This window comes from Hoplias malabaricus, chromosome X2 (genome assembly GCF_029633855.1).
Source record: "Hoplias malabaricus isolate fHopMal1 chromosome X2, fHopMal1.hap1, whole genome shotgun sequence".
NCBI classification, from domain to species: Eukaryota; Metazoa; Chordata; class Actinopteri; order Characiformes; family Erythrinidae; genus Hoplias; species Hoplias malabaricus.
This window is the reverse complement of record NC_089819.1, coordinates 4668362-4682079: the sequence shown is the minus strand read 5'-3', so window position 1 is coordinate 4682079 and position 13718 is coordinate 4668362. Positions and strand designations below refer to the sequence as shown.

At 40.1% G+C, this 13718-nt stretch overlaps 1 protein-coding gene across 1 annotated transcript; it reads right to left on the bottom strand.

Annotated features, from left to right (window-relative positions):
* Positions 1–3089: 3089 nt before the first annotated feature.
* On the bottom strand, positions 3090–12675 carry LOC136677483 (uncharacterized protein C9orf85 homolog). The gene is made up of 4 exons (XM_066655042.1): positions 12452–12675; positions 5930–6036; positions 5145–5258; positions 3090–3295 (listed from the first exon to the last, which is right to left on the bottom strand). The coding sequence occupies exons 1-4, from the start codon at positions 12551–12553 to the stop codon at positions 3094–3096; spliced, it is 525 nt and encodes a 174-aa protein (XP_066511139.1). The 5' UTR covers positions 12554–12675; the 3' UTR covers positions 3090–3093.
* Positions 12676–13718: the final 1043 nt, after the last annotated feature.

Sequence of the window (13718 nt, the reverse complement as noted above, 5' to 3'; positions counted from 1 at the left end):
ACAATGACAGAAGTGTCTTACCTGGGCCAAGGAGAAAAAGGACAGGACTGTTGGTCAGTGGTCCAAAGTCTTGTTTTCAGAAGAAAGTAAATTTTCAATTTCATTTGGAAATCAAGGTCCACAGTATCACTGCTAGAGCGGCACGGTGGCGCAGCAGGTAGTGTCGCAGTCACACAGCTCCAGGGGCCTGGAGGTTATGGGTTCGATTCCCGCTCCGGGTGACTGTCTGTGAGGAGTTGGTGTGTTCTCCCCGTGTCTGCGTGGGTTTCCTCCGGGTGCTCCGGTTTCCTCCCACAGTCCAAAAACACACGTTGCAGGTGGATTGGCGACTCGAAAGTGTCCGTAGGTGTGAATGTGTGTGTGTCTGTGTTGCCCTGTGAAGGACTGGCGCCCCCTCCAGGGTTTATTCCCGCCTTGCGCCCGATGATTCCAGGTAGGCTCTGGACCCCCCGCGACCCTAAAATTGGATAAACGCTTACAGATGATGGATGGAGTATCACTGCTTGATTGAGAATCTATGAGGTATTGTCAAGGGGAATATAAGAGACCCAAGATCCAACAATGCAGACGAGCTGAAGTTCACGATCAATACAACCTGAGCTTCCGTAACACATCAGCAGTGCCACAGGCTGATCGCCTCCATGCCACTAAACAAGTACTGAGTGAATTTACTGTACATTTCACTAGGCCAACTTTTTCTGTATTAAAAATTATTTTTAAAGTGGTCTTATATAATATTCAAATTTTCTGAGATAACGACTTAATGGGTTTTCATTCGCTGTAAGCCATAATGATCATCATTAAAAGAAATAAATGCTTGAAATAGATCACTCTTTAATAAATCTATATAAAGCAAGTCTCACTTTTTGAATTGATTTACTGAAAGAAATTCACTTTTTGATGATATTCTAATTTATCAAGATGCACCTGTACCTCCAGGAGGCATTCTTATCTGGTTCCCATACAACCTTAACTGGTTCCTCTCAATGTAAAGAAGCAGTTCCTCCGAGATTGTAGAGCTCCTCACCCAATCCTGGACAGTATGCTCAGCAATCCGCCAGAGAAAACACATTTCAGCCACTGGTATACGCAATCTCATCCTTTCAGTCATTACCCAAAGCTCATGACCATAGGCGAGGCTAGAGATGCAAGTCAACTGGTAAATCAAGAACATCGCTTTATGGTTCTGCTCCCTCTGTTCCTACGACAGGCTTCCTGTATAGACACCGTAACTAAATTGTGGACAATCTCACAGTTCTTCTTCCAATCACTCGTTAACAAGACCCAAAGATATCTGGACTTCTAAACTTTGAATAAATCTCCACTGTTCTTCCTGAGAGATTAGACTATCAGACTCCTTTCCAGTCTCCTTGGCATAGATAGTTGGCTTCTTCTATTATGATTCAGATTGTCATCAGAATTTTGCCCCACACTGAGTTCAACTAGTAATTTTTTCATTGTCTGTAACCGCTTATCCAGTTCAGGATTGTGGTGAGTCCAGAGCCTATCCAGAATCACTGGGCATAAGCTGGGAACACACCCTGGAGGGGGCACCAGTCCTTCACAGGGCGACACACACTCACACTCTGAGTCGCCAATCCACCTACCAACATGCTTTTGGAACATGGGAGGAAACCGGAGCAAAAGGTGGACACCCATGCGGACACAGGGAGAAAACACCAAATTCCTCAAAGACAGCCATCCGGAGCAGTGCTCAAACCCACAACACTAGGACCCTGGAGCTGTGCGACAGTGACACTACCTGCTGCGGGAAAAAAATATAATCCAGATAATGGTATTCTGCATAAACTAAATAGGCAATCAAGACGCCTATACAAGCAATGAATATTTTAGGGGAGTTTTAGGGGCTGGAATGCTGGTGCAAGGCTTATTCAATCAAAGATATCCTTAAATATTATGTACAATCTCTGCTATTTGTTTGGTACCGTTTTGACACTCCCACCTCCTCAAAAAAAAAGCCTGATCTGTACATTGGCCCCACATGATCCAAGCATTTATAGCTTATTATGCACTTCAGCTTATGAACCACCTTTGCTCTTTCCATATAAACACAGGAGATAGGGTCCCAAGAGGAAGAAATGACCCTTGAACAAATCTTTAAAAATTCTGATAAGGTTTTCCAGCGATAAGTGATGACATAATATTGTCTTTTGCCCTTTGCATTGTTATAAATACATTTCATGTGGCCTGATGAATGACTTACTCCATACATAATACAGAGTAACATTCTGCTGCCAAATACTTTACTTGGACTTTACATGTCCAATGGGTCAATTTTGGATTCAACTACAGTCTGCTGGTCTTCATATTTGATATTAAGTGTAATATTTGTTTGAATAAGCATTTTCAAGTAGTCCGCTCCAGGTGACTGTCTGTGAGGAGTTGGGGTGTTCTCCGTGTCCGCATGGGTTTCCTCCGGGTGCTCCGGTTTCCTCCCACGGTCCAAAAACACACGTTGGTAGGTAGATTGGTGACTCCAAAGTGTCCGTGAGTGTGTGTGTGTGTGTTGCCCTGAGAAGGACTGGCGCCCCCTCCAGGGTGTATTCCCTGCCTTGCGCCCAATGATTGCAGGTAGGCTCTGGACCCACCGCGACCCTAAATTGGATAAGCGGTTACAGATAATGAATGAACTAAGCACATGTTTATTGTTTATCCACATTGCACATCTGTAAATTTACCTTGCTGATGCAGCTGAATGAAATCAAAATCTTGATGCAATGCTCCAACGTTTAGTGTAACACCCTCCTAGACGACAAGACTCAGTTAATGCAGAAAAGGGTGTCTAACTACTTACAAATACCCTTCACTTCAGAAAAAAATCGACTCATTTAATGAATGTAATAGAATCTCCTCAGCGTAGTAGTGTTAAATAGCGACACCAGGCGGCGCGGTATAGAACAGCGCTGCCACCGACTACCGCAAGCTGAGGGATCCCTGCAGTGACGTCAGTGTTGGGTCATGTAACTAACCTCTGCTCTTATTGATATAGCTATTTGCTATGTCTGATTCAAACATAATTGGATCGCATTCAGTAAATATTAAAACCAGTAATAACAAGCAATGGTTATTTCTTTATTTTCTCATAGCATCTGCATCACATTCATTGCAGTCACTGTCCAGTTCACCAAAATCATCATCATTCTCAAAGTTATCATCATCGAAATCTTCATCATCCTCATCGGTCCGATGAGGGTTTCTGTTTTTCCGCCTGCTGCCTTTCCTATGCTGATCTGTCTCGTCCTTCATCTCCCCTTCATCCTCCTTCCTGTTAAACCTGTAACACCCAAACATTACAGCTTAAGGCAGGGATCTACAAGGTGGGTGCCTGGAGGTCGCTGACAATCAAAAACATGGACAGGCTAACTGAAATGAGAAATATCCTCCTTTTTTAAGAAATGGAACTCCATATGTGGTTATAAGCAATTGTGTCAGATGACATCACCTTAGAAACCACTAAAAACAAAATAGCAACCACCTGGAATATTATATCAATCAGTTATTAACACCCTAACAACCACTAAAATAATCAATACAGTAAGTCAACCCAGTAATAACAACACTTTCTCTGGACTGACCCTTAAAACCACAGTACAGCAAATCTGAAGTGTCATTCCCAAGTTCCTAAGTAACATCAGTGATACTGGCAATATCAGTAATGTTAGCACTGCAGGATGATTTATGAGGTATAGATAAATCAATTAGCAACAAACTAACAAAAGCAACCATTCTAAAAAGGATGTGGAACATTCATCTGCTGTTGTTCTCACTAGATGTCAGCGATAAATCTGAAAACTGTGTTCACCTTCTTTTCATATTAATGCTGTATTATAATGTTAATGAATAATGTTACAAATTAAACCAACAGTGATGAAGCATATTTTGTGCACTCCTAAATCCATAGCAATACTGTATATATAAAAAGCACACACTGATTTTTTTCCTTCTTTAAAGTCATGTTTTAGCAAATAAGAAAAATGATTAATCATGATTAACAACTAAAATGTTAACCATAATTGTTTTAATGGTTTAAGAGCCTCATTTGAGACTAATAATTAAAACCCTGTAAAACGTGCATCACTGGTGCTAAAATAGTCACAAATTTCATATAAAATATTAATATATTTTCCTATAAAATATTTTGAGCTATACTATCACTTTATTATGCTAAATATTTCCTACCACATATGGAATGCCATATAGTTAACAAATAAACGCAGTGATATTCATGTATAAATTAGGCTAGGACCCTCATGTTGGTTAAAGTAATTCCTCTGTAGTGTCAAAAAAGCAGTGACAGCACTGTCAGGACTACAGAACTAGTAGTGTGACATTAACAGCTGATTTTAAAGAACAAGACAACTGTTCTGATACATTTCACAATGAGTCACTTAATATGAGTAACTTATAGAGAAAAAAAAAAGATTAGTAGTTAGTAGTAGGGTCTCGACTAAAGCTATCAGTACACAGAGTCACAATAATATAGCCAAGTAATGCAGGTAAACTCCAAATCCAGCAAAAAAAAATCCCTCTGACTCTGTTAGACTAAGTGGATATTTTTGGCTGGTGGACTATTCTCAGTCCAGAATGACACTAAGAGGTTTAAAAACTCCAGCAGCACTGTTGTGTCGGATCCACTTATACCCGCAAACACACTAACATATCACCTCTAGGTCAATGTTACTGCAGCCAAACCATACCTGCTCTGTGATGATCCTGACCTTTAAAGAACAGAGTTAAAGGTGGCAAAACATTTGCTGAGTACGCAAGGTAACGGATGGACCACAGGCTGTAACTGTGCCTTACAAAGTGCTTCTGTATGGTCAGTGGAGCTGAAGGATGGAAAGTGGGTGCAGAAACAAGGGGGTCATAATGTTATGGTTGATCAGTATATATTCAAATGTAGTCTTCCCAGAAGAGTAGAGGAAGGTATTTCAGGAATGAGGGACTAACATTGATTTCATAGATGTTTGATGAACAGGTGTAACAGTGTACGACTCTTGTGTTTGTTTCTAATGGGCCTGCTATTGTTGTAGCACACTACATGCCATGCAAAAGTAATGGCCTGTGACTTGTTATGTTGCATGTCAAACTATACTGTATGGCCACAGCGGTCTGATACTTACGGAATCACAATCTCTTCCTTCTTGCCACATTTGGCACAGAGTTCCAGTTTGATTGCACAGGCTTTGCACAAGATGTGATAGGCATCTTTCACTGTCTTCTGTAGACATTTGACACTAGAGGGAGACAGAGTAATAGGTGCATTTAGGATTTACAGTAAGATTATTATTATTTAAAATCATTTATCATGGACAGTACCAGTCAAATGTGTGGACACTCAGAGAGGGTTTCCTTTGTTTTGGGCCATTTCCCACATATTGTGAACGTACAGTACCAGTCAAAAATTGTAAATTAATATAGAAGACATTAAACCTACGAAGGAACACCTATGGAATTATGTAGTAAATAAAAAAAGTGTTAAACAGTGTTTTATACTTTAGATTCTTCCAAGTAGCCACCTCTTGCTTTGACGACAGCTTTACACACACACACTGTGTTTTCTCAGTCAACTTCATGAGGTCGTCACCTGGAATGGTTTTCAGTGAACTGCTGTGGCCTCGTCAAGAGTTAGTTTGTAGAACTGCTCGCCTTCTTCATGTGTTTGAGAACATAACTTGGGTTGTGCAGAGGTCGGACTGGTACACAGTTCTGTTCAGTGAATAGCCCTATTCCAACAATGTGTCCAAACTTTTGACTGGTAAGGTTTAGCTTTAATATCTTTTTTTATCTCGTAAGTGCCTAAAATATTTGAAAAATACTCTATATGAAACATAAGTACAGTTTTGAGGGATGAACCATACTGACAGTTCCAAGAGATCAACATTTTGAAATCTTAAGAAATGCTCACCATTTGCTTGGCTGTGTGAGGGACTTGTATTTGTTGTATTTGACTTTCCACTCAAGGATGTCTTTGCAGCGCTGACACAGACCTTCGTGGACCTTCGCGTTCGCTTTCTGTACAAAAGACAAGATGGGCATTAGATTCTAAAGGACTTAAAAGCGAACTCCAGTGATAATTTTAAATAGGGGTGCAGTTGCTGTAGTGTAGTGGGTAACACAACCTCATTTGACTTCAGCAAAGCATACAAGGTTCCTATCTCCCCAACTGGGAAAGCAAACCTCTCACTAAAAAGTGACTTTGGGAAAGACTCCAAACACTTTCATTTTGAAAGTGTCCTGAAGTTAATTTGAGAGTAGGGCTAGACAATAATTCAATACAGATACATATTGTAATATATTGATAAAAATACTAAAAACAATACTGATTTTCAAACACATTTTCAATATTTCAAAATATATTATTTACAGCATCTGCCTCAGTTAATTGCACTCGATTTTAAAGTTAGTTTAACAAGAAAAAAGAAAACTTGGCAAGCCTAGTTTAGCCGGACCACCATTAGCCATATTAGCGTTTCTGGCATTTCAAAAACAGGAACACCCAAAATGCATACTCTTGTCATTGGAAGGTCTGGAGAAGCTTTAGTGCTTCATATCAATGTCGTTGTTTACATCTGATGTGTACAGAAAATATGGAGGGCAGGACTTAATAAATAAATAAATTAATAAAGAAGCACAAAGCATCAGTGTTTTTCTTGTTCTTGTTCTTAAAAAAAAAAAGATCTAGAACATTTTGTTTTAAGAATTACAATTACCAATTTATTCAAAGTAACTTGTTAGAGTAAAGCAGGTAAAGTTTAATGTGGTGTGTGCAGCTATATGGAGTTTTATAAACACACTAACGCCACAAAATGTCTCCCCACCACTTCCCTTTACAATATATCAAGCAATAACACACACACGAGAAGTAAGAAACATTCAGGAGTCCTCCTTTCTCTGTGAGATATAATGCCTGTGTAAATGTTGCCGACTTCCGAGCCGTCCTGCTGAGCTTGTGAACAGTGGAGAAACTTAGCACGTAGCCAGACATTGCCCCAAGAAAGACACGCAAGTGGAGTGTGTTCCTGTTTTATTTCCTATTATTTATTTATATGAAACATTGTAAATGACCCCGTTCAGCTCCACTGGGGGATAACGCTGTGTGAGGCTCTGAGCTCTTTCTTGATTTACTGAACTTCAACACATCCGCAGACAAAGCCATGGTTTGCGCGAAGAACCTACTCTTCTTTGGTTGCTACTTGGAACTAATTTTTCTTGTTCGCGAACCAGTTTATTTCAGTGGAAATACGCTGAATGGTTCCAAGTTTAGTTCACAAACTGGAACCGTTCAGGTTCCTCGTTGGTGGAAAAGTGCTATGTGAAACACGGCTGACCAGACCCTGAAATGAATTAAGCGGCAAAGATGATGATGATGAAGAAATATGGATGAAACAACAACAGACGTTGTAGTGTAGTAAAGCGACCTTACGTTCTCTCTGTGAAATATGGCTGAACTAACAGCAGAAGGTGAAATAACATTCGTACTCACACATGTGCATTTCAACATTAGGAGTGAATCAATCAGTAAGAGAAAATGTTGCTTCTAGACTGGCCCGGTAGGTGGTCTGGCAAATATATTAATATTGAAAAAGCCAAGTTTTATTGTTAATATTAATATTGGAATTGTATTGCATCGACAGAAACTAAGAAATGTATTGTGATAGAAATTTTGTGTCGCAGTCACACCTCCAGGGACCTGAAGGTTGTGGGTTCAAGTCCCGCTCCGGGTGACCATTTGTCTGAGGAGTTTGGTGTCTTCTCCCTGTGACCGAGTGGGTTTCCTCCCACGTTGCTAGGTGGACTGGTGACTCAAAAATGTGTGTGTGTGTGAGACAAATATTTAATGTTTGTCTCATCAATAAGAAAGTACCGAACCCTTGGAAGGGTGCTCTTATCCATAGGATTCTGAAAAAGGACAATGTGCCCGATGACCCGACTACATGGAGGGATGTCTCTCTGCTTCCTACTATTTATAAGATTTTTATGAAATGTATCCTCAATCGCATATTACCATGGTTGACGGAAACAGGATTATTATCCCCAAATCAAAAAGCCTATATAAAATCGACAGGGCATGAATGAGCATGTCTTCAGTTTGAAAACTGGAATTGACGATTTAAAGCACCAATCTGCCAAATTTTATAATGTGTTTCTGGATTTTAGAGATGCTTTCGGCACACTACCCCATAAAATAGTGGTAATAAGGTAGGAAGAAGTTAATGTACCAAGAGTATACGTGGACATAATTAGAGATGTATATAACTGCTCATTTCTGCAAGTGTTCTGTGGAAATCAAATCACTGCGCCAATTAAACTTAACATAGGGATAAAGACTGGGTGTCCTTGGAGCGCAGTTAATTTTATCATTGCCATAAATCATTGGATCAAGTGGCTTTGTCCGTGTGCGCCTTTGGATGTAAGATCTCCAATCCCAGTCCAAGGTTTTGCAGATGATGTGCTGATGGCATCGAGGGAGGAGCATCATTAACAACATGCTCCTATGAATAGACAAGTTTTTGCAGTGGTCTCACTTGGAGACGAAGAGTTCAAAGTACGCTGTGTTCTATGAAAGATGCAGTGGGGGGAATAGATGGTATAGAGCTAACAGTGGTAAGGCACCTGCATTTACTATTGATGGACAGAGGATTAAAGTGTATGGAAGGCATGGAACTTGTAGTTATTTAGGGCACTAGTTTAATGTCGCTGGAGAACGGGAGAAGCAAATAAAGGACATTGTAAAAAGTTTTACCTCCCGGTTGGACTTATGTTCCTCACCTTTACATGTAGTTATGAAAATGCAAGCTGTTTATGAAGTTGTACTGGCTAATGTGCAGCAATTGTTTGCTAACATTCACATACCAAAATTTACTATGGACGAGGTGAATAATAAAACAGTTAATGTGGTGAGAAAGTGGATAGAATTAAATTCTCACTCTATAAGAGGTGTCTTGTTTCATAACAGAAGGGAAGGTGGACTAGGGGTTCCCAAATATTGAGTGGATCTATGTAGCAACTAGGATTTGTCATTTGCTGCGGATGTTGAATGATGATTTAGCAGTTCAACAGCTGGCTCGACCTTCATTTATTTTAGATTTTACTAAACGCAAGATCCCAACTGCAGCAGAAGGAGAAGATCATTTTCTGGGATTTAGGATGAGGCTGAATTTCTGGGATTTAGGAAGCTGGATGTGAATGTGAGTGGATTTGGAGTATGATCAGTCTGTGGCCTGATTTAAATGATCTCTGTAACAGAGCTCATATACAGCTGAGTTGGAGGGATAGTAGAGGTCAGTTAGTAAAGGTTAGTGACGAACTGATACAAGATTCAAATGTCTGTGTGGAGGCAGTGATGGAAGACAATGGAATATTTAAGAAATTGAATATGGATCACTGTAGAACTGAAATCTTGATTCTTTTTCAGTCTCGGTTGCGACAGCGCTGGATGGAGCATGTTTACCTTTTGTGGATCATTCAGTGTCTCGTGTTGTGTTGGGAAGCTCTGAACTTGACAAACAGTTCCTGAGCTTCGTAGTTAAGGCTCACCTCCAAGTGTTACCAACAAAGTATAATCTGTCTCTTTGGTATCCGTTACAGCATAAACCCTATTGTTTATTGCACGATAATCAAGAGGCTGAATCCTATAAAGGACTTTATATTCTTAGACATGACCGAATTGTACATTTAATAAGTAAGGAGTTTGCATTTGTGTGTCATTCACAAACTGTAATTCATTTGAATGAAATGGTTAAGGTTGAGTGTTTTTTGTCCTTGAACCAGGAGAGGTCACAGGTCGTTTTTAGTAACTGTCTGAATTCTCCTGACATTGTCCTGATTAATGAAGGGAGGAGGAGTGTGGTGATTGTGGAAGTTGGATGCTCTTACGATGGATATATGGAGTTGTGTTACACCTCTAAAGTCCTAAAGTATTAGCCACTGATGGAGATCCTTAATGTGAGTGGCTGTTCATGTAAAGTAGTTGCCTTGGTGTTTGGAAGTTTAGGGCACGTGCACAGGCTGTGTGGGCGTGGCCTACGGATTGTAGGACTGGGAAAGGGGGCGGCTAAGCACATAGTGAAGTATTGCTCTGTTTCTGCAGTTATAGGGAGTCTGTTTATATGGAGAAGACGCTGTCATCTGTCTCCATGAGAAATGCACACTGTGAATTTAATTATGAACTGTGTAATGACTCCAAACCACTATTTGGGTTTTATATGATATTATATTTTATACATAAAATCCAAACAAAGTACTATACGTGTGTGTGTCGCCTCATGAACGAATGGCATGTGTTCCTGCCTTGCGCCCAGTGATTCCAGGTAGGCTCTGGACCCACTGGCACCCTGAACTGGATAAGTGGTAACAGACAATGATTGAATGACTAGATACAGCAATGTTTAATTGATTTAATTAGAAAAGGGAGTTGGGATAGGATAGGCACCAGTTCAATCCACTCAACAGTCAAGAAGGATGGAGGCAGTGGGAATAAAGGAGTGGCACTGTCTCCTCCCTTAGCATCCATGCCTGATTTTTCCTTGAGCAAGGCACCTAAACCCCCCACTGCTTCCCAGTTGCTGGCGGTGGCTGCTCTCCACTCCGTGTGTATGCTCACTGCTGCTAGTGCACGTGTGTGTGTACATGTTTTATGGCCACAGATGGGTTAAACACAAAGGTACACTGTTATCACACACTGTGCAATTACAATTAAAAAAAAAGCTTTTTAAGTAAAATGAGGAATGTTTTCACATCTAAAACAGTGAAAGAGTTGTCTGTCTTTATAAAATTAATTAATACTATTTCCCTAGCGGTACAGTGGCGCAGCAGGTTGTGTCACACAGCTCCACGATCCTGAGGTTGTGGGTTTAAGCCCTGCTCTAGGAGACTGTGAGAAGTTAGGTTTGTTCTCCCTGTGTCCTCATGGGTTTCCTACGGATGCTCCAGTTTCCTCCCACGGTCAAAAAAATAAAAAATACACTGGTACTGGCTACGCAAGTGTACCTAGGTGTGAGTGAATGGAGAAGAAGAAACAACACCTTTATTGATCCCCCAGAGAAATTCTTCTCAGCATTTTACCCATTCGTGGTAGTAAACTCACACCAGTGAGCAATTCTTCACAAATACTAGGGGCAGTGAAAACACACGCAACCGGAGCAGGGGGCTGCCAACCAACTCTGTACCCAGGGAGCACTTTGGGGGTTAGGTGCCTAAGGGCAATTCAGCCATGAATTCACTTTTCCTTGCAAATCCCAAGAATTGAACCGGCAGCCCCCTGGCCTCAAGCTCACGTCTCTAACCTCAAGGGTACGGCTACCCTGAATGGGTGAGTTCCCACCATGTGCCCAGTTATCCCTGGGCTCCGGACCCACCGTGACCCTGAAGTGAACATGCATAAAATGAATAAATATTTCCCGATGACTACAAAAGTGCTTACTACAAATACCAACATGATTATAAATATCCATTAACACAAAATTATATAAATCAAGACTTTAAAATGCGCATTTACATATGTAGATTACTTAATTAAACCTCTGTGGATGCATGCTGTGAACATTTGGAGATAGCTCTGTTGATTCAATGTTCAGTTTCTGCAAACAGTACTCCTGACACTCCAGCTGTACCTCTGTAACGAGTAAAACTATGTCTGTTAAATGTCAGAAATGTACATGTGTAATAATGATTAAACGGTTAACGTATAAAATATTTCCAAAGTGTTTGGTGGGAAATGCCCTGCTCTGAAGAATGCGTCTAGTCAGAATCGTTCCTATCACCACCAGGAGCAGCCAGTGTTTAATACTGTGTTAGTCCTGCAATTATAGGCCTAGTCCTCTGCAGGGTTTAGCTCCAACTTTAAAAATATCTAATATTCATGAATTAGGATGGAGACCTTTTGGGGCCAAAAGTTTGTGGACATTTCTTCATCCCCAAAGTACTTTTCAATATATGGTATTAATAATAATAATAATAATAATAATATTACATTATATTTATATAGCGCTTTTCAAGAACTCAAAGACGCTTACAATAGTTAATACATAGAACACATAATTCATACTAGGCTCTGTACACACTTTACTGCAGTTACAGCTTCTACTTTTTAGAGAAGGCTTTACACTAGTTGTGAGAACATTGCTGTGAGGATTTGATAGCATTCACCCACAAGAATTATGTACAGGGTCAGGTGCTGATGTTGGGTTACTGATGGAGCGGTAGCTTTTTACGGCACATATAAAAGAAAGAAAAATAAAATGTGCTCTATGTAGATATTGGAACGTCTGGTTCCATTCAGCACCGCTGTAAAGACAGGATCATAGCTACTCTGTGGTGAAGCATTTCAACCAAACACATCCTAAAGACTCTGCTAACATATGAATAACTGAATAATACTATTTAAATAAAAAAGTTTTAGAAAGTCTATAGACACAGCGATAGCTACCTTCACTTGTGGATTTGCTCCGTGTTTGTCGTTTTTGAACGCCACGGTGTTCTGATATTTCTGAGCCCTCGACCGGGACCCGCCGCCTTTCTGAGAACTCATTTCAAGCTAGAGTTTTGTCTTAAGCCTTTCAGTTGCATAAGTAAGAGGTAAATTCATTAATACTGAAACATATCGGAAGCCGCGTGGAATCACATTGAAGACGCCATTGCTGGCGAGGTCACTGAGACAAACCGGATGTAAACAAAGAAACGGTTTGGTCGCAGCATTTGTGCGTATATTTTTACATTTAAAAAACAGATTTAAAATAATTAGATCGTTTTAAAACATTGTGTAACCATTACATAAAATAAATTAAATAATTAATGATTGTACAAACAACATAAACTGTTTTATTGTAAACAGTAATTATTTGGACAGTTAGCCTATATAATTTAGTATATTATATATTAATATTATATAATATACATTATAATATAATATAATATAATATAATATAATATAATATATTATTATATAATATACATACATTAATATAATATTATATTAATGTATGTTTAATTCTCCCAGTTTTCCTATAATTAATAATACGTTTCTGAATAAATACATATAATAGCAATACATTATATAAATTAGGCATTGTCTCATATGGCTCTCTACTCTCTAGTGCGCAGCAGGTAGTGTCGAAGTCTCACGGCTCCAGGGGCCTGGAGGTTGTGGGTTCGATTCCCACTCCGGGTGACTGTCTGTGAGGAGTGTGGTGTGTTCTCCCTGTGTCTGCGTGGGTTTCCTCCGGGTGACTGTCTGTGAGGAGTGTGGTGTGTTCTCCCCATGTCCGCATGGGTTTCCTCCGGGTGCTCCGGTTTCCTCCCACAGTCCAAAAACACACGTTGGTAGGTGGATTGGCGACTCAAAAGTGTCCGTAGGTGTGTGTCTGTGTTGCCCTGTGAAGGACTGGTGCCAGTTGATGACTGTCCAGTGGGAATCTCCCTGAGCTCTGTTCCTATTGGAAAGGCTTGATTTTGGACTGTAGAAGTTATCTGGCCAAACTGAGAAATCCTGCATTGTGTAATACCCCCCAGCACTCAGATCCACTAATAAAAACAAACAAACAAACCCATCTGCTTACATTTGGAAGAAAGTATTGCTGTATCTAGTCAGAAAAAAATCTTTAGCATCTGAATATTTTGTCTGTTCTTTTATGAGTACGTCTGTGAAATACGTGGATATGAACCTGCCTCAGAATTTTAGTAATATATGTTCAATG